The 19,746-nt window shown below is 36.0% G+C and overlaps 1 protein-coding gene across 1 annotated transcript; it reads right to left on the bottom strand.

Annotated features, from left to right (window-relative positions):
- Positions 1-941: 941 nt before the first annotated feature.
- LOC127786836 (N-terminal acetyltransferase B complex catalytic subunit NAA20) lies at positions 942-18,420 on the bottom strand. The gene is made up of 6 exons (XM_052314524.1): positions 18,262-18,420; positions 18,068-18,158; positions 15,571-15,703; positions 2,930-2,999; positions 1,561-1,621; positions 942-1,471 (listed from the first exon to the last, which is right to left on the bottom strand). The coding sequence occupies exons 1-6, from the start codon at positions 18,337-18,339 to the stop codon at positions 1,380-1,382; spliced, it is 525 nt and encodes a 174-aa protein (XP_052170484.1). The 5' UTR covers positions 18,340-18,420; the 3' UTR covers positions 942-1,379.
- Between the last annotated feature and the right edge of the window lie 1,326 nt (positions 18,421-19,746).

Here is a 19,746-nt window from a genome sequence, read left to right as displayed (position 1 = left end):
GAACAGTAAGGTAGATGAAATGGCAGGCAAAGCAGACTGTTGAATGGATTTGATTTGGTACTGAGTTGGTGCTCTTCTTTTTTAAAGGTGGAGATCCACCAAGTTACACACTAGAAGAAGATTAGGGTTTCCCATTTAAGGGAAGAACAAAACCCAGAAAACGAAGGGGGGGGGGGGGGGGGGAAACAATTCCAAACACACCCAATTTGCTTTACTCGTATGGATTCCGCGTTCTTGGATTTGGAAGTCCACTCAACCATCCCTTGTCCCTTGCACAGAGAGGTTCCTTGTCCTTACTGGAATTTTCAAAGGCTGTCTCGTGGGCGTGTCTATTTATGGGTCTTCGAGAAGGGAAAGTGATTTTATAATTATGGCATATTTTAATATAAATACTAGTGAATTATATCCTTGTATTTTGATACTATCAATATCCCAAATAAATTTCAGCATGTGTAGAGGCAATGGCATATAAAACATAAAAAGAAAGGGGCGCAGACAATAAAGCAGTGTATACTTTTTAAGCTAACCTTGGTAAACTAAAATATAGATTAAAAAGAGTAAAATATGTAAAATATCTCAGATAAAAATATTTTTTATTGTGTTTATTAAATTTTTTAAAAATAATTATATAATGTATTATCTTAAATTTTTAAGATAAATTTATCTATTATTTTCTTTAAATAATTTATCTTAAACTTTATAAATAAATTATTTTGATAAAATCTTATCTTATTTATTTTAATAAATACTAACTTAAAAAATGTCATAATTCCTCAATTTATATGTAACTGTGTGCTGTGTATTGCATTGTACGCTGACCGCTGTCCGGTCCATACTACGACCCAATAGATGGCTCTTAGGCCCATTTCAAGATGCGACTGGCATCTCAGCCTGGCACAACTTTGACTGTCATACATCAGCCCGAAATCTCACCAGTAGTGTTACAATGTCTAATGTAGCTCCACGGCTAGTACAAATCCACTAAAAATATTATAATCTTATCAACGTGGATGGCAAGATACTGAAAACCACTCATTCTGTCAACTTAATTCACATAAAGATTTGTACAGCCGGACACCGACGGCATTATGATGATGCTCTTGAAGCATTAAGCAGGCACTACTTTATTGCATAATCCAAGACCCGAAGATCAAATTCACTGATGGCAAATGCGAAACGTGGTGGAATACAATAAGGCCAAAACGTAGTGTGATGAACCAAAATCCCAACACCACAAAGCAATTTGCAATGTCAACCCCGGACTATGACATAACTTCTCAACTATGCAGCAACCATAATCTCCCATCTTTGCAAGCGACAAGCACGCAGTGCTCCCATCAAAATTCTTTTTCCATGAGAGTGGCTCAAAGATAACCCGTCTAGTCATACTCCAATTCGTCTGGAGTAATGGGCCTCTTGAGAGGGATAACAGATTTCTTCTCCACGTCTTGCGATAATGCTTTCCTCATATCTGATAAGAACCAAATAAAGTGATGATGAGAGGGGCAGTGAAAGTTACTAAGCAGACTAATGAACTCAGTGATTAAAGTGCAAACTCGCCTAAACCGTCTTCCTCCCCCGAGTAATAACGTAGCACCCGCCTATAGATTACATAACCAAGCTGAAAAAGTAGCAGGGTACATGGAATGAGCGTGGCGGAACATCCCAAACACCACAATTAGCAAATACACATATTGGCAATTTCAAAGCAAGTTGATTAGCAATTTGTTTAGGGGCGTTTGTTAATTAAGATATGAGATGGAAAAGTTAAAATATGGGATGCATCCCGAACTTCTATCATTTCCAACATGTTTGTTATGCTTATCTTATCTGACCATTCTTGGAAAAATAATTAATGACCTCTTATCTTGATTTTTCAAGATATGCATATCTCTCATCCCCCTCAAAATAAACATATCTTAATCCCTACATATAAGAAAAAAAATGACTTATGTGTCCTCTAATGCATTCCAAAGAATTTAACAAATAGTTTGATAAAAATCTTCAAATGCTTCCAAACTTTATCTTGACAATTCCATATCTTGATCCGAAAATCATTTTAGACTTATCTTGATATTCTCTTATCTTGGTCATTTTAACAAATGCTACCTTAGAGAATATTTTCCAATAGCAGTAACTGTTAGCAAGAACCGAGCATCAAATGAGCAAAAGCAAGAAACCAAGGAAATCTCTAGGCTTTTTTAACTAAGACCATTACACCACCTATGTTTCAAGAGTGTATTTAGGAACAGCAGAATGCATGTACATCATCCCCATCTATGCATGTAAATCCTCCCTCTTGGTAACCAAAGTGCAGATCTGATGTTATCCCAAGGCCACCTATAATGCTAGCCAAAATCTAGATCCGAGAATCTGTCTAAAACATTCCAATGGGTAAGTACCATCCCAAGCTCTAAGAAATATGGGAGAGTTATTGGTTAGGGAGCCAATATCCACCCGCACGTATCGCACATCATATTAGAAAAAGGGAAAATTTAGCCAAACTGGCATTAGGATTAGCCCAATTCTTAATTTGGTTTTGCCCCAAGCACACTCGAAAGAGAGTAAGCAATGTGGTCCAATACACTCCAAGGACAAAGCGAATTTGGATGGAAGAATGTGTTGCAGAACCCAAAAAGAGAGATTTTGGACCGTACAGGTATTACAAATGACCACCTTAAGAATCCAGCTTAATAGAACTGGTGATAAAAAAAAAGTGGAATGATAGAAGCAAACACAAGTAACTGCAGGTTGCCTAAACATTCATAAGTGTTGAAGTGGAAGAAGATCCAACCCAGAAGAAACATTCATACAACACTTAGTAACACATGCCAACATGCATGCCACAGTTCATGGCCCAAGCAAAAAATGGGATGAAAAGTAGAATTTGTCAAAGAACATTAAACTGCTGGGGGTAAGGAAACATTACCTTTTCATACATTTGTATAGCCGGTGTGTTTGATGCTCTCACAAAGAGGTCCACAAAGTAAGCCTTGTCACTGTCAAAAGAAAGCTATGGTCACCACCAAAGTCACAACCACAAATTGTAGGATCCACTGATAAGACCATAAGACCAGCAATTTCTGGATATCTTCATGAAGATAAAAATACACAATGGCTAATCACAAACACATCCAAACAAGCGATTATCAAATTCTTTGTCTGAAATATATTTTTATCAGGATGCCAAAACCTTGGGAGTCTATAAAACAAAAATGGAAGCTTACATACTCTAAGACAACATTGCATTAGAATAGAAAGGAACACGGCATTCTTAAAGAAAAGCAGGAATAGAGCTACAGAGATGGGGGAGATCATTAGCAGGAGAAAAGAGAGGTGAAGAAGATCTGTAGAAAAAAAGATAGAAAACAAGAAGAAAACCTGTAGAAACAAGGAAAAGAGGAAAAAGAAAGAAAGCGGAAGAAATATCTGAACAAATAATCATATAAGCAGACGGATATAGCACAATGAGAACACACGACATATACATGAAAGTAAGAACAAGGAGATAAGACCAAAGAAGCAAAGAGGTAGAGGAGAATAGCTGCAGGAAATCAGAGAGAGAGAAACTGCAAGGACCTAGCAGAAGGAAGGAGGAAATAAGTAGAGGGGGGTGAGAGAGCTGAGAACTCTTCCAGATAACTTGTATTCATCCTCAAATATATTATTTCGCTTTACCTGAATAAGCATATTTATAAGCATAGAAACTAATGTTATCTAATATGGTAATCTCATATCATTAATTTATCATATAACCTATTAAAAAAGTAAAAAACTCCTCATCATCACCAACCACACACCTTATCTTAACCAATGTAAAGTCAGTGGCACAGCATTCATAATGCCACTTAACTTCTACAACTCACATTGACAATACAATTTTATGCAAAAAAACAATGTAGCAAAATTTTACACAGAATCCCCTTCATGATACAACCCTCTAGCAAGGGAATCATGAGATAAAGTTCTAACAGGGTTATCATATTGTAAAGAATGAAATAATTCTTTCTTGATTTTTCATCAATTACACAAGGAGTCCTCTTTATAGAAGAGGAATTTACAGAATAGGAAATCAAAAGATCTATACACAATAGGAAACATCTACACGCTTAGGAAAGTTTCCTAAGATCGGTTTAAGCAAGATTTCCTAAACTGATTTTGGAAACTTCTAAACTCATGCACACGTCACAAACTTATTCTTTTTCGTGAAATTCCCATGAGCCAACACTCCCTCTCAAGTTGGAGAATGTATATCCTAGATTCTCAGCTTGCTTGCTAGATCTTAAAACCTTTTCACTGGTAGCCCTTTGGTTAGTATATCAGCAATTTGCTCCTTAGATGGCACATAGGGTAAATGAATTAGACCGGCTTCCAACTTCTCCTTTATAAAGTGTTGATCTATCTCAACATGTTTAGTCCTGTCGTGTTGGACCGGATTATGGCCTATGCTAATTACTAATTGGTTATCACACCATAGCCCAATTGAGACTTGGACTCGAATCCTTAGATCTTCTAGTATAATTCTCAGCCACAAAACTTCGAATAGACCAAGGGCTATAGCCCTAAATTCCACATCTGCAATTGATATTGCTACAACACTTTACTTCTTACTTCTCCATGACATCAAATTTCCACCTACATAAACACAATAGCCGCTTGTTGACTGCCCATCTGTCATGGACCCAGCATAGTCAACATTTGAAAAACCCTTGATGTCCAGCTCATTCCCTGCTCTAAATAGGATTCCCTTACCTGGGGTGGCCTCTAGGTAACTTAGGATCTTCCTCACAGCTAGCATATGCTCCGCAGTTGGGCTGTGCATGAATTGGCTTACGAGACTGACTGCAAAAGCAATGTCCAACCTAGTGTGGGAGAGATATATCAGTCTCCTAACTAGTCTTTGGTATTTTTCCCTGTCCACCGATTGGCTGCTAGGGTTGTTCTATAACCTACTATTAGGTTCAATGGGAATTTTAGATCCTTTTCCACTAGTTAGCCTTGTTTCTACCAACAAATCCAGCACATCTTTCCTTTGAAAAAGAAAAATCCTTGCTTTAGAATAGGCAACCTCAATTCCTAGAAAATACTTGAGGACCCCCAAGTCTTTGATCTCGAATTCCTTGGCTAGCCTTTCCTAGAGTTTCCCCTGCTCTTATTCATCATTGCCTTGACAATCATGTCATCTACATACACCAAAAGAACTGTTACTTTACCTTCTTTTGAGTGTTTTATAAAGAGGGTGTGGTCTCATCTACTTTGGCTATACCCTTAAGCTTTCATAGCTTTGGAAAACCTCATGAACCATGCCCTAGGAGTCTGGTTAAGCCCATATAAGGCCTTCTTGAGCTGGTAGACCTTTCCTTCATGTCCTTCCTGGAACCCTGGTGGCAATTCCATGTAAACTTCCTCCTTCCAAGTCCCCATGAAGGAATGCATTTTTTACATCTAGCTGTTGAAAGTTCCACCCAAAATAGGATGTCAATGAGAGGAGTATTCGCAAAGTGGTCATTTTTGCTACCAGAGCAAATGTCTCAAGGTAGTCAATTTCATAGGATTGTGTGTGGATTAACTACCAACCTGGCCTTATATCTCTCTAGAGTGCCATCTACCTTGTATTTTACATTAAAAATCCATTTACACCCAACCAGATTGATCCCCTTAGGTGTGGACACAAGATCCCATGTAGGATTCTTTTTTAATGCACTCATCTCCTCCAACATAGCTTGCCTCCAATTCTGATCATTTAGTGCCTCATATACTGATTTAGGAATGATAACTGAATCTAAGGATACCAGGAAACGCTTATGTTTTTGTGAGAGACGATGATATGAAAGGTAATTAGTTAAAGGATGTAGGGCGCAGCTTCTAACCCCCTTTTTAACTGCAATAGGAAGGTCTAAATCATCAAAAATAGAACCATCAGAAGTTGTGGGTGTATTCTATGTAAAATCCATACCTTGACTAAGAGCCGAGGATAGTGTATGATGAGTTTGCTAGGTTGTCTTCGCTTGTAAATGTAAGGAGACCCCTTATACCTTACTGGAGATGACAACCTTTGGGTGGCTACTTGCTCATCCAACTCAACTTGATCATGCCTTTCTTTAGGCTGCCTAAGGATAGGTCAGAGGTTGAGTTTGAGTAGTAGTAGGACTGGTCGGGGCAATAGGGTTAGAGTTGGATTGAGGACCATTTTGGAGTGCAGATAAGAGATTAGGAAATGGAATGTCATCAAAGCTGTAGTCACCATAAAGAATCTTCCCCTAGTGACCAGTTGGAGAGGAACCAAAAAATGTAATGGACTCAACGAAGGTAACATCTTTAAAGACATACAACTTTCAAGTAGGAGGATGGTAACACTTATACCCCTTTTGAGTAGGTGAATACTCTAGGAAAACACACTTGACTGCCCTTAGATCCAGCTTATCTCAGTGTTGTTTGGAACTGTGAACAAAGGAGACGCACCCAAACACTCTAAGAGGAAGAGGGCTATGCAAATTGAAATCCGAAAAAATGAGTAGTTAGACATGCAAGTGGGCTCTATTGGTGAAGGATCTTAGTGGGCACTCAATTAATAAGAAAAGCAGCAATAAGGACAGTTTCCCCCAAAAGAATTTTAGAAACCCTACGATGATGAAATAGGGTACGAGCCACATTAAGGAGATGTCTCATTTTTCTTTCGGCTACTCCGTTTTGTTGTAAAGTATCTATACAAGAAGATTCATGAACAATTCCGTCTTGTTAGAAAAACTTATGCATGTGATGATTAAAATAATCTCGTGCATTGTGAATTCTTATTTTTTGTATAGAAGTTCCAAATTGAGTAGTAATCATTTTACAAAAATTTGGTAACACTGTTCCTATAGCTTATTTATCTTTTAGCAAAAAAAACCCATATCATATGAGTACAATCATCAATGAAGGAGATAAACTATCGAGCCCCAAAATAATTAGGAATTTTCCAAGGCCCCCATACATCAGAGTGACTCAATACAAAGGGTTTAGAGCTGATTTTATTACTAATTGGATAAGAAACACGATGCTATTTAAATAGAATGCATACATCACAATGAAATATTCTAGGATTTATGAAATGAAATATACTAGGATTTATGAAATGAAATAGAGTAGGAAACATAGCTTTTAATAGAGTAAATGGAGGGTGACCAAGGCGGTAGTGATGCAGCCATATGTTTTGATGATCAACTGTAGCCCGTGAGGAGCAGGCCACCTATGGTTGGACTCTAGATGGACAAGGAACCTCCCTCATGAAGCAGTACAACCCACCCTTTTCCCTAGCAACACCAATCCTTGTCCCTGTCTTTATTGCCTGAAACTCACATATTAGGAGAAAAAATGGCTTGGCAATTTAAGTCTTTAGTGAGCTGGTGAATAGAGAGAAGATTAGCTGATAAGTGTGGTACATGAAGAACTGGTTGAATGGAGAGATGTGCCATTAGCAATTGTAATTCTTTTGGAGGTCTTGAGAGGCTGATAGGTGGAAAACACATGGAGGTTAGGTGTCATATGATCTGTTACTCCTGAATCCAAAATCCGAATATTATTCCTATTAGCTCTTAAGGTAGAAAAGAATGCAAAATGAGTGCAATTACCTGAGGTTTCCTAATGAGCTAAAGAGCATGCTCCATCTTGTATTGTTTTGAGGAAGGACTTTAGCTTGTTGATCTCATCAACATTAAATTGGGTGAGATCTAAACTACAGTTAGCCTTTGTCTTCTCTCATGACCCATCTTCCTCTTGTCCCTTGTGCGATAAGTAGACTTGGCTCCTTACAGCCAAGTTCCTGAATCCTCCATTCTTGTTTAGGACAGCTTCTTTACCATGAAGCTTGAAGCAGGTGTCTCGGGTATGCCAAGGCTTCTTGCAAAATGTGCACCATAGTCCCTCTTTGCTATTAGCTCGTGCTTGAGCCTCTGTTCTCCTAGGTCTAGGCCATCTCCCGTCTCCTTTGTTTGCCATCATTGTAGATCCATCAGTGTTGAATTCCCATAGCATCATATCCTTCGATTTTCTTCACTTCTCACCATAGCAAACACCTTATTAAGGGAGGGGAGTTTTTCCCAACCAAGCATCTACACCCTTACTTGCACTCAGGATTAAGACCAGCCAAAAACTCAACAATCCTATCACTTTCAATTATTTAGTTAAGGGTTGCAACATCAACACTACAAACCAACTCTAGCCACAAGCTATTCATGCGATTATAGTACTCAGTGAAAACAGCCCTCCTTGTTTAGAACTATTAATTTTGGTTTTAACTTTATAGATAACTAAAGCATCTTGTATTTTGGAGTAAGTTTGCTTTACAACCTCCCAAATTTCCCTAGCAAAACCCAAAACCATGTAATTCCTACTTACCTCAAGTAGCATGGCATTCCACAGCCACGACATTATCTAGAAATCCTCAAAATCCCATGTTGGGAATATAGGATCAGTTGCTTTTGGAGGGAAGGCATCGAGATGACTGATCTTCCCCCTACCTTTAAGAAAAGTCCTTACCAATTGAGCCCACTGTAGATAGTTTCTCCCATTTAGGCAATAGGACATATGGATATTCGAAAAATCCCCTGCTATTGCTCCATGTCCAACTTCCGAGACTACTTCGGGAGTTTGATCCACCACCAGTGAAAATTCTCTAGTTAGCATGGCTTCAGACACTTTAGACATGTCTTCTCTATTCGAAAAGTAAGGATTAAGGCAATCGAGGCTAAAAGGGGGTTAACAAAAAATAGAGAGGCAGGTGGCTAGGAAGGATGAGTGCAATGAAGGCACTCTAGGGTTTAGGAGGTTGTGGCGGCAGCTCTGATACCATGTAAAGAATGAAATAATTCTTTCTTGATTTTTCTTCAATTACACAAGGAGTCATCTTTATAGAAGAGGAATTTACAGAATAGGAAACCAAAAGATCTATACACAATAAGAAACATAAAACTATACAATAGGAAAAGATGTATCTACACACTTAGGAAAGTTTCCTAAGATCGGTTTAGGCAAGATTTCCTAAACTGATTTTGGAAATTTCTAAACTCATGCACACGCCACAAACTTATTCTTTTCCTTGAAATTCCCATGAGCCAACACATATAAAAAAGTTTCATGAGATATTAGTGAATTAAGATAATTGATATAATCGTATTCCATCATGTGGTTGATATTGTAAAACTAACCTGTACATGGGAGCACAACCTTAAAATAAAAAACTCTCAATCCCATAAAACTAAGATCTTTGTTTGTTATCTTACTAATGTAGAACCCAAACCAAAAGAAACAAAAATAATCCCGATTATTCGAACCCAATAGCAATATTCAATATTATTCACCAAAATCTGTCATTCAATACTTCATTAGAAAATTAGTAATACACAATTAATAGATTGAAACCTATTTTAACAAGGATTCCTTTCTAACTAGGATTCTTTGATAATTAAGCTAATAGGGGTAATCTTGACCCAATTAGAATTCTAGGACATTAAAGGAATTAAAAAAAACTAGGAAACAAATTAAAATAAAGAATATTAATTTCTACTTTTTTGGCTAAAATATTGTTTCCCAAAATATTTGTCTCTATGATCTTCATCATTCTCCCCCTAGTTGAAAAGAACTCAACTCTGACAAGTTGGACTGTAAACACCACTCTAAGAGCTCAAGATCTAGGACTCAAAAACCTCTTCAGTAATCTAAGTGTTATCGGTATCTAGTTGATCTTTCCATTTGACAAGAAAACGGAAATAACCACCACCTCGATAAGAAGCCACAGTCTCATCGTCAAGCACAACATCAATCACATCCTTTGGCTACTATATGCGTGGTATAAAAGAAACCTGGTGACCTATAGGAACACTAGTAGGCAAGAGAGGAGGCTCAAATGTGCCTTAGTAAGGAGTTAAATCTTCCACATTGAAAACAAGACTAATATTCATATTATTAGATAAGTCAAGTAAATAAACATAAGGTCTAAGTTTTCAAATGATAGGAAAGGGGCCACTAGCTCAAGCATGTAGTTTTTTGAAGGAATGTTTAGGGAAGCACTCAAGGTGAATACAAATCATGATAGTCACCTTTGTTAAATTCTCAACCCCTACGATGTACATCAACACCAAGTTTATAGTCAACATTATTCATTACAATTTTCCTTCTAATCTCAGCATGTAGGTCATGGATGCGTTGGGGCAAAATTTTCAGTAGGCTCAGAAACTTGGCATCTGGGGGTAAGGGTACAAGACAAATATGGGTGCGAGGGCAGTAACCATGAACAATCATAAAAGAACTTTTTCCAATGGACCTATTAATAGAGTTGTTATTGGAAAACTCAGCAGTTGGCAAAACCAAATCCCAATTACCAGGCTTCTCACCTACCAGACACCTGAGCAAGTCTCCTAATCTACGATTCACAACCTTGGTTTGTCTATCAATTTGGGGATGGAAGGCATAAGTGAATTTTAAACTTGTCCCAAATAGTTTCTATAGTGTCTTCCAAAAACAACTAACAAATTTGGCATCTCTATCAGATACAATGGAGGAAGGTAAACCATGCAACCTAACAACTTCTTTAAAGGACAATTTAGCAACATGGGATGCATCTCTGGTCTTACCACAAGGAAGAAAATGTGTCATTTTATAAAACCTATCCACCATTACAAGAATTAAGTCATGTCCCCTAATAATCTTGGGTAAACCTAAAATGAAATCCATACTCACAGCTTGCCACAAGGTATGTGGGATAGGAAGAGGAGTGTACAAACCTAAGTTGTTCTTCCTAGTTTTAGCCAGTTGACATGTGTGACACTATGAAACAATCCTATAGATATCCCTTTTCAAAAGATAGCCAATAAAATCTATCATCAACAAGTGCAATAGTTTTATCTCTTCCAAAATGACCAACTAATCCCCCTGCACGCATTTCCCATATGAGAAAGCCTCTAAATGAAGTCCGCAAAATGCACAACTTAGTTCCTTTAAAAAGATAACCATCATGAATGACAAAATCAACAAGGTGAGAATGATTACCTTGATTAAGCTCGAGGTAAATAGAGCCAAAATCAGGACAATTGGAGTAAGTGTCATTCACCTTATCAAAACCAATAGCCTCTGTATTCATCACGTAAAGAAAACTAAATACCCAACTAAGGGCATCAGCTACTTTGTTATCGACCCCAAAACAATGCTTAAGGACAAAGGTGTACTCACTAAGGAATTCTACCCACTTAGCATGCCTAGAGTTCAACTTCTTTTGAGACTACAAGTATCTTAATGCCTGGTGATCAGAATATAGAACAAATTCTTGTGGTAATAGATTGTACCTCCAATAGCAAAGAGACTGGATGACAGCATAGAACTCTTTATCATAAGTGGAATATTTTTATTTAGAGTCATTGAGTTTCTCACTAAAGAATGCTATTAGGCAACCCTCAGCTCATAACACCTCCAATACCAATGCCAGATGCATCACAAGCAACCTCAAAAACTTTACTAAAATTAGGGTGTCATAAGATAGGTGTTGGGGCCATCCTTTCTTTAATTTCCTTAAAAGGTTTTATCAACTAAACTAGGCCACAAAAACTCTCCTTTCTTTAAACAATCTGTAACATGAGTCATGATAGTATTAAATCCCTTAATGAATTTCCTATAAAAAGTAGTCAAGCCATAGAAACTACGAATTTGTAACACCATCCTAGGTTCAAGCCACTCTCTAATAGCTCTAACTTTCTCATGGTCAACAGCTACACCCTAGGCAGAGATAATGAAGCCTAAGAAGAGCACTTGAGGTCAAAGAAAGGAATTCTTCTTAAGGTTAACATACAATTTAGCAACCCTAAGAGTTAGGAAAACTTGTTTGAGGTGGTTTAGATGCTACCTTGGGACTTGCTAAAAATCAAAGATGTTGAAGTAGACAACCAAGAATTTTCCTATGAAAGGTTTAAGTACTTGTGTCATAACTCTCATGAAGGTACTAGAAGCATTGGACAAACCAAAAAGCATAACCAACTATTCATAAAATCCATCTTGGGTTCCACTTATCTCCAAGCCGAACATGAATCTAACGATACCCACTATGCAATTCTATCTTGGAAAACCAACTAGAACCAGCCAACATATCCAACATATCTTCCAATCTCGGAATGGGAAATCTGTATTTGAGGGTGTGAAAGGGACTGAAACCTGCAGTTATGTGGATTGGGCTGGTCAAGGCTTGTGGGATGTTGGGTTTGGGAATAGCAGGTCCAAGTTAGGAATCAGGTCAATGGATAATTGGGTCATGGGTTTTAGGGATTTTTTTTTTTTTTTTTTTTGGGGGGGGGGGTTGAATGGGTCGGGGTAATGGGTAATGGATCTTCAAATCGGGTTAGGGTCAGACTTACAGTGCAGTAGCAAGGGAGCAATGATGGTGTGGCGGTTTCCAGCAAGATCACAACCAGAACTCGTGGTGGCAACTGGGGTGCCCTTAATGGTAGATGAGCATGCAAATGGCTTCATTTAAGGATTGCAGGAGGCTGTGAGGGTTCTGGCGAGGTTGTTGCTGACTGCTACTGGTTTGACTTTGAAGTGTTGCAAAACTATGCTTGTGCAATGTTGTGAGAAAGGTTTCAGCAAAAGCTCTACCTGGCCAACAAATCTCCAGATGGCCCTCTCCAGACTGGTCCAGCAAGATCAATAATGAAAAGTTCTGGAAAAATTGGCTAGGGTTTCCGACTTCTCCAGCGAGGCTCTGCATGGAACCCGACGGGGGCACTTCTCCAGCTAGGGTTTTCACTGCTGTATGCTGATGTGCTGCTGTTGCTGTTGCAAAAACTTGAAGAACTGCGATGATGTGGTTGTAAAGCTAGTTGGTTCTCTAAAATTTTTAGAAAATCCATAAAAACAATTCAGACTTTTGGCTCTGATACCAATTGATGTAGAACCCAAATCAAAAGAAATAAGAGTAATCCCGATTACTCAAAACCAATGGCAATATTCAATATTATTCATCAAAATCTATCATTCAATACTTCACTAAAAGATTATTTATAAACATTTAAATAGATAGAAACCTATTCTAACAAGGATTCCTGTCTAACTAGGACTCCGTGGCAATTAAGCTAATAAAGGTAATCCTAATCTAATTAGGATTCAAGGACATAAAAGAAACTGTGAAACAAATTAAAATAAAGAAATTAATAAAACAATATTAATTTTTACTTTTACCCCTAAAATATTGTTTCCCAAAATATGTCTCTATAATCTTCATCACTCACAGGTCACAAATATCTTAAATACATCAATTCCATTTCGTTGAGGAAAACTCAACCTATTGAATTATGCCACTCCTCACCATTGATGGTGAAGATACTCGTGCAGGATCTTATCTCATACCAATTGATGCAATCCTAGGTTGAAGAGCTTGCAGAATGATGATTATTAGGACGACCAAGATTTAATAAACATCAAACATTAAAATTCCAGTACAAGCAAACTTAAATAACTAATCACACAAAGTGGCAAGCACTTAAACCATAAGCAGATAAAATGATCACTCTGAAAAGACTTTAATTCAATCACTAAAGGATACAAAATCTAAGAATCTAATATATCAACTGAAGCTTGTCCTGAGGAAATCTGTGTGTGCCCAATGATGGAACCAAATGACAATACAAAATTGCACTAGTAGCAGCAATTGCACAAAATAGTAGAAGACAAACAGAGGATGAGAAGAACAGCAAACTGAGTAAGCAATGACAGAGATGGAGGCGCCGAGGGGAGGGGGGATGAAATTTGCAGACACCATAAGAAAAAGGAATAAACTGCAGAGGCAGCAAGAGAGGTAAAGAAAAGAAAAACTGCAGGGCTAAGAAAAAAGAAAGGAGAATAACACCAAAACTAATTCTATAAGCTTTACAGAAAAAATAAAGGAGAAATGAGTAAGCTGTATTTATAAGCTTGACAAAACTCTTCAAACACCAAGAACCTTTCAAAAAATAAAATTCCATGGTAATCTATTCCACTTAAATTATTTTATATAATATCTTAAAAACAACTCTAATCTTGTAAAACTAGTGTCTTTATTTGCTACCTTGTGGGTCACAATCATCTGGAATGCATCATAAGTATGTACTGAAGTGTTGAGAAGTAAACATGATATGACCTGCAGAAACTTCCAGGAGAGGGATAACAAAGGAAGCTGCAGTCTAGCATTCCTCATTTAATGTTTTGGTAGGTTGCTCATTGCTGAACTGCTCATGTAATTTAACACACTTTATTCAAGTCATTAATACTCCATTAATTCCTGCCTGATATCAAGATTGGAACAAACACACCACAAGGTCTTTTTCAATAAAGTGTACATCAATTTAAGGAACTTCGCAGTTCTTCCAGTGATCCACACCAAGACTGCATAAGTAAAGGATATGTTTGTTTAAGACTTTAAGTACCAAAGCCACCATGAGAAACATTCATGTAAGATTGCAAATACATCAAAAAGGAAACAAGAAGTAATGCATAGATGATTTTTTTTTTTTTTGTAAGTAATGAATACATGATTAGTCATGCCCATCATAGACAACTGTAACAGTGCCCCCCCGGAGACAACTAACAAGTATACACATGATGTGGACATCAGAACATGTAAACTGGTTAACATCAAAGGTAGTAAAATATGAGGCAAATGTCACAAAGGATGTTAGCTGAGGCAGGGCAAAAGGAATGTCTTTATAACCATGAATATGGCTGGATCAGTTAAAATACAAGATAGGATGTGAGCTGCAGATAAAAAAAAAAACAAAACAAAAAGACCAAGCTATTGAAACAAAAGTTTTTGAGTCACGTTGAGCACCAGAATTGTCCCCAAACTTCACATTTATATTGTTACATAAGCTAACTGATGTGCATAACAATTCTAATTTACCCTTACAACATGTAAGGCGAAGGAGGATTGAAACAAATTCAGAAATAGAACAAGTAATACAAAAAGCTCAAGATCTAACATTTAGATTAACAAGTAGACACACCTAGAACTACCATTGTCTTCTCAAACGAGTCAAACCATGGGCAAATTTGTCCACAACAGAATAATGGCAGGTTACAACCTCATATTGGTCACGTGTCTCCCAATCAATGCTTAAATACATACTAATTTGCCAAAACAAATACACATGATTCACATGGTCACAGCATGGCAGTATGATATCAGATGTCTAGTGCATTTTACACTACTCGTGAGGATTCAGAAGTTGAGATGTCAACAACATTTAGCATGATACATGTCAAAGCACAAGAAAGAGAAAAAATATGCAACCAATAGAAACACATTAATGGTTGTTGAAGGGGCTGTTCAGAAATTGGTCTTGCATATTCCTTGGCTGCAAAAATATAAAATGAATACATGTGACCAAAACTATCCTATTATTAGGAAATAGGATTACCAGCATTAGCAGTGTAAGACCCCCCAAAAAAATTCAAAGTATTCCATTCAATGAACCACTACTGAGGTTTGAAGATACAATAGCATCATGTTAATTTAAGGACAAGACCAATGGGCCTACAAAAAATAAATTTATTTATTTGATGTTTCATTCTTACATCTTGTCACTTATTTCTTCAAGCAAATTCATCAGCTTCTTGGCCAATTGCTGCCTACGATATTCAGGTGCAACACTCACTGCAGTTACATGACCATGCCAAGACTCACCTTGACCTTCAACTTTTCCCATTACTGCAAACAAATAAATATTAGGCCACATATTTTCAATCAACTAATTGAAACATTACCAAGCACTAAAAGGGGGTTAGACTCCTAAAAAGTTCACATCATAAACAAAACATTCTTTGGACATGTGAGAATGTAAAAGAAAGATTTTTTCCCAGTGAAAATACCTTTGCCAGCATACAGAGGCTTTTTTAACTTCCAAAAGTCACATATATAAGCACATTTAGAGGAAAAAACTTTTTATATATATGAAAACTCACACAGACCTTTTTGTTTTAAATAAAATTCGGGTTGTGGTAGTGGTAAAATGAAGACCAGTAAATATGTCAGTCCTTTTAAGTGATAAAAGCAGTGCAGTGAATCATTTCACACAATGCATTATATGATCTGAAGTTCCCCTCTGAGCTACATACAAAAGAGGTTGCACGACATCTGCACAAACTCCCAAGCAATCTACTTCAAATGCTTAATTGCTTTGTTTGTAACATACTTATGCTTTTCAAGGCAAAATCATTCTTAAACCAAATAGGAAGAGAAATGCAAACCTCTCTATGCAGCACAAACCATTTATCCCTCTTCAAACAATTAGAAAAAACAGTCTCACAAGTAACTTTTTTCAAATTTTTTTTCTCGCTTTGTATTTTCATTTTCAAATTCAATTACTTGATCATTACTTGGTAGCAATACACCATACCTCGTGTTTTTTGAATTAATATTGTTTTTACTGAATAAATTATTTGCTGACCAAGTTCTGAGGAGAATTGAGGGCAGTTAAATTGGATCTAATTCCCCCACATTGTTGTTTTAATATGTGGAGCAGTAGTTTGATCCTGTAACTCTAAAAAAGAAAATACATACTGAACATCCCAATTCAATTGCAAAAGCAAAGTAATCCTCAAATATAGCTTCCTCAAGACTACCTTCCACATCCTACTGCAGAAATCTTGTTTTCCTGCAATATCCATGGTGCCAGCCGTTGGCTACGAAACCCAAGCCCAAAGGATGGCAGGGTAACCAGCCAAGCTAACTGGAACTGTCTTTTATAAGTCATTAGAAAGTGAATATCTATAAATATTTTCAGTATGTCCTTGATGCCCCAAAAACTATTATAGCCCCCCCCCCCCCCCCCCCCCCCCCTAAATAACTACATATTTTCAATTGAGTAATGAAGTATTATGTCATTTAAAAGATATTCCCATCATTGATAAGATCCATGTTTTAAGAAATTTAAGCAATAGCTGAAATACACAAAAACCACAAAAAATGATATTGCAGTGATCAAATAGTAACAGCAAGCTTCATCATGAGCATCTCTCTATAATTCCAATCATAAAATATAGCTATTATGATTTCTGATAGGGATAAAATTAAATAAGATTAAAGCAGAGTATAGTCTTTCTGGAGAGATATTGGAACTAGCATGCTCACAGAAAGAGATTTCTGGGTCCATTGCATGCTTCCAAACAATTATCTATTCATAGTAAAGCACTATTAAATTTCACAAATAGGCACAAAAAGGAAACAGAAAACCCCTCGATGGTAATCACCCCAAAACCAAGTCTTTTAATGTGATATGACAAAAGCACAAGTAATCAATCTATTAATGCCTATGTTCATCAGCGCAATTTTATCCATATGTAAGGTGGGACGAATAACTTCAAAAAAATAGTGAAAAATACTTAATGCAGCCATAGACGTAGGCATTCTTTGCCGAAACACGTAAATTTTGTCTTTTGTGTGTGAGCAATTTTATTCCAGTTTTTTTCCTGCTTGATTTGTTCCCTAACACCTTTATCCCCACCTCTCTTACTAGTGCTTTTCGGTTTTATCTTTTATGCATTTCAATTAGCTCAAATCCCTTGTCTTTCTTTCTCTTGCCTTATAGCTAGTTTATCTACATTTCTTTTCACATTTTCTGTGTCTAGTCATCGGTATAAATTTTCAAAAGCTTCTTTGTTTCACTAACTACCTTCTTTGTTTCCTTCTTGGCCAAAATCTCTTTCAAAATTATATATCTCTTTAAATTTTCTTCATAACGTCATTTATGCAAAGTCTTGTAGCAAGCTAATTATTATCTACTTATGAAAAATGATGGAACTACACATGCTATCCCATGTGCAGGCAGTGCTGGTACGTGTGTTTTTATCTAAATAGTATAGACTTGAAAGAGTTTCCTTCTTTGTCACTTTTTTCTTTGTAAATACAACTTAAAAGACAAAAATTATAAAATGAGAAACAGCAAAAACACAGACTGTGGTCAAAAGCAGCTCCAAAAGAGAGAATATAATCAAATGGGTATACAAAGACAATAAAGCCAATAATTTATAACGAGGGTGCAAAAGAAATTGAAGAAGGAGCTGAAGGGCGTACTGTATCCCATAATTCGATTTCCAGGAGCTTCGGCGACATGAAAATAGTCCGGCCATCTTGCTAGATAGGTCATATAAAAGGACATGTTGAACTGTAATCATCGCGTATCACTTACATTGTCGTCATTGATGAGAGAGAAATCAAGATAATAATACAAAGCGGAAAATAAGTAAGAAATAAGAGAAACCCCCTACAGTTTCAGTGAGGTGATCAAGATTCACGGATGCGAATCGAAGAAAGTCGTTGCAGCAAAATCGTCGGATCGTCGTCATCACCCCTGTCTCCTCTCTCCCTCTCCTCTCTCTCTTTCTTCTGATAAACACGCATATTAAACCCTAGGCATCTTCGAAAGGATTATCTCGACCGACCGGTCTAAGTGGCTGGCTCATCGGCCCGGTTCAATCCGACAAAAGCGGCGTATTGTAATTTGTAAGATCCGACCGAACGAGAGATGTGGGAAACCTGTCATGAAAACGATTGTGAAGACACATTTACAAAATGGTAAATTGCACTAAATCGTGTCCTTTTAGTAAGATTTTTTTTAATTTAAAAATAATTTTATAAAATTTTATGTTTTATTTTTTCTATCTCATCAATAGGAATTTATATTTTTATTATTTAAATATATATATAATTTTTTGTGACTTAATTAATTTATTTGAACAACTGATTAAATACATTTTTAAATTAATAAAGATAATATCTAAACAAAAATTAAATAATAAAAATCTCTAGAGATATTTTTAAATTATATAGAGTACTTGTATCAATGGCTCAAATCACATAAAATTCAAATTTAATTTATTTTTACAAAAATTAATTATTTTACTCTAAATTTCTATCTAATCGTGTCCTAATTATTTTCTATGTTTTGATATAAATCATTCTGTCTTTATTAGTGCTTTTATAATTAATAATACCGTTATTTAGTTTATTTAAATATAATTATGCATTTTTTAATGGACAAGGACACCTAAATTATATGATAATTTTAGAAATTTGTTTAAATTATATCTACTACGTATATGTTTTCAAATATCTCATTGACCTTATTTTTAATTATCATAATATAAAGATTAATCATTATTCGCCTATATATAAATAAATTTATCTTTATCTATTTTCTTCTCCTCGTCTTATACTATTTTTATATATGTTGTTAATCAAATATAAAAATAGATTTATTAACTAAAAACGTCATCATTAAATTAATTAAACTTTACAAGAAAAATAACTACCAAAGAACAAAATTCTCGCTCAAGTATAACAATTATTAAATTATACACTAAAAATTTAAAAATCACATTAAAACTAATATTAGACACATATTTCGTTGGCAACAGGGGTTCACCTACATAAGCTCGAATCCCCTAGTATTATAATTTTTTACATAATATTTTGAGATCGACTAATATTATAATTTTTTTAAATAATGTTTATTAATTTCATATAATTATTGAATATATGCATTTTATTTGGACCTATCTAAAATTAAGGCAAATTTACATTTTTAACCCAAATAGTTATTTTATACTTTTAAATCTTTTTTTTTATTTTAATGAGTTTTTGTTTGCACACATTAATATCATTGTTGTTTTATCAACTTTTTTATTGTTGTTTTATGAACTTTTGTATATCTTATCTCTTTATTTATCTTTATTCTTTATCTTTTGCGTTTT

Source organism: Diospyros lotus, chromosome 12 (assembly GCF_014633365.1).
Source record: "Diospyros lotus cultivar Yz01 chromosome 12, ASM1463336v1, whole genome shotgun sequence".
Lineage (NCBI taxonomy): Eukaryota > Viridiplantae > Streptophyta > Magnoliopsida > Ericales > Ebenaceae > Diospyros > Diospyros lotus.
The sequence above is the reverse complement of the archived record's forward strand: the minus strand, read 5'-3'. Positions and strand labels throughout refer to the sequence as shown.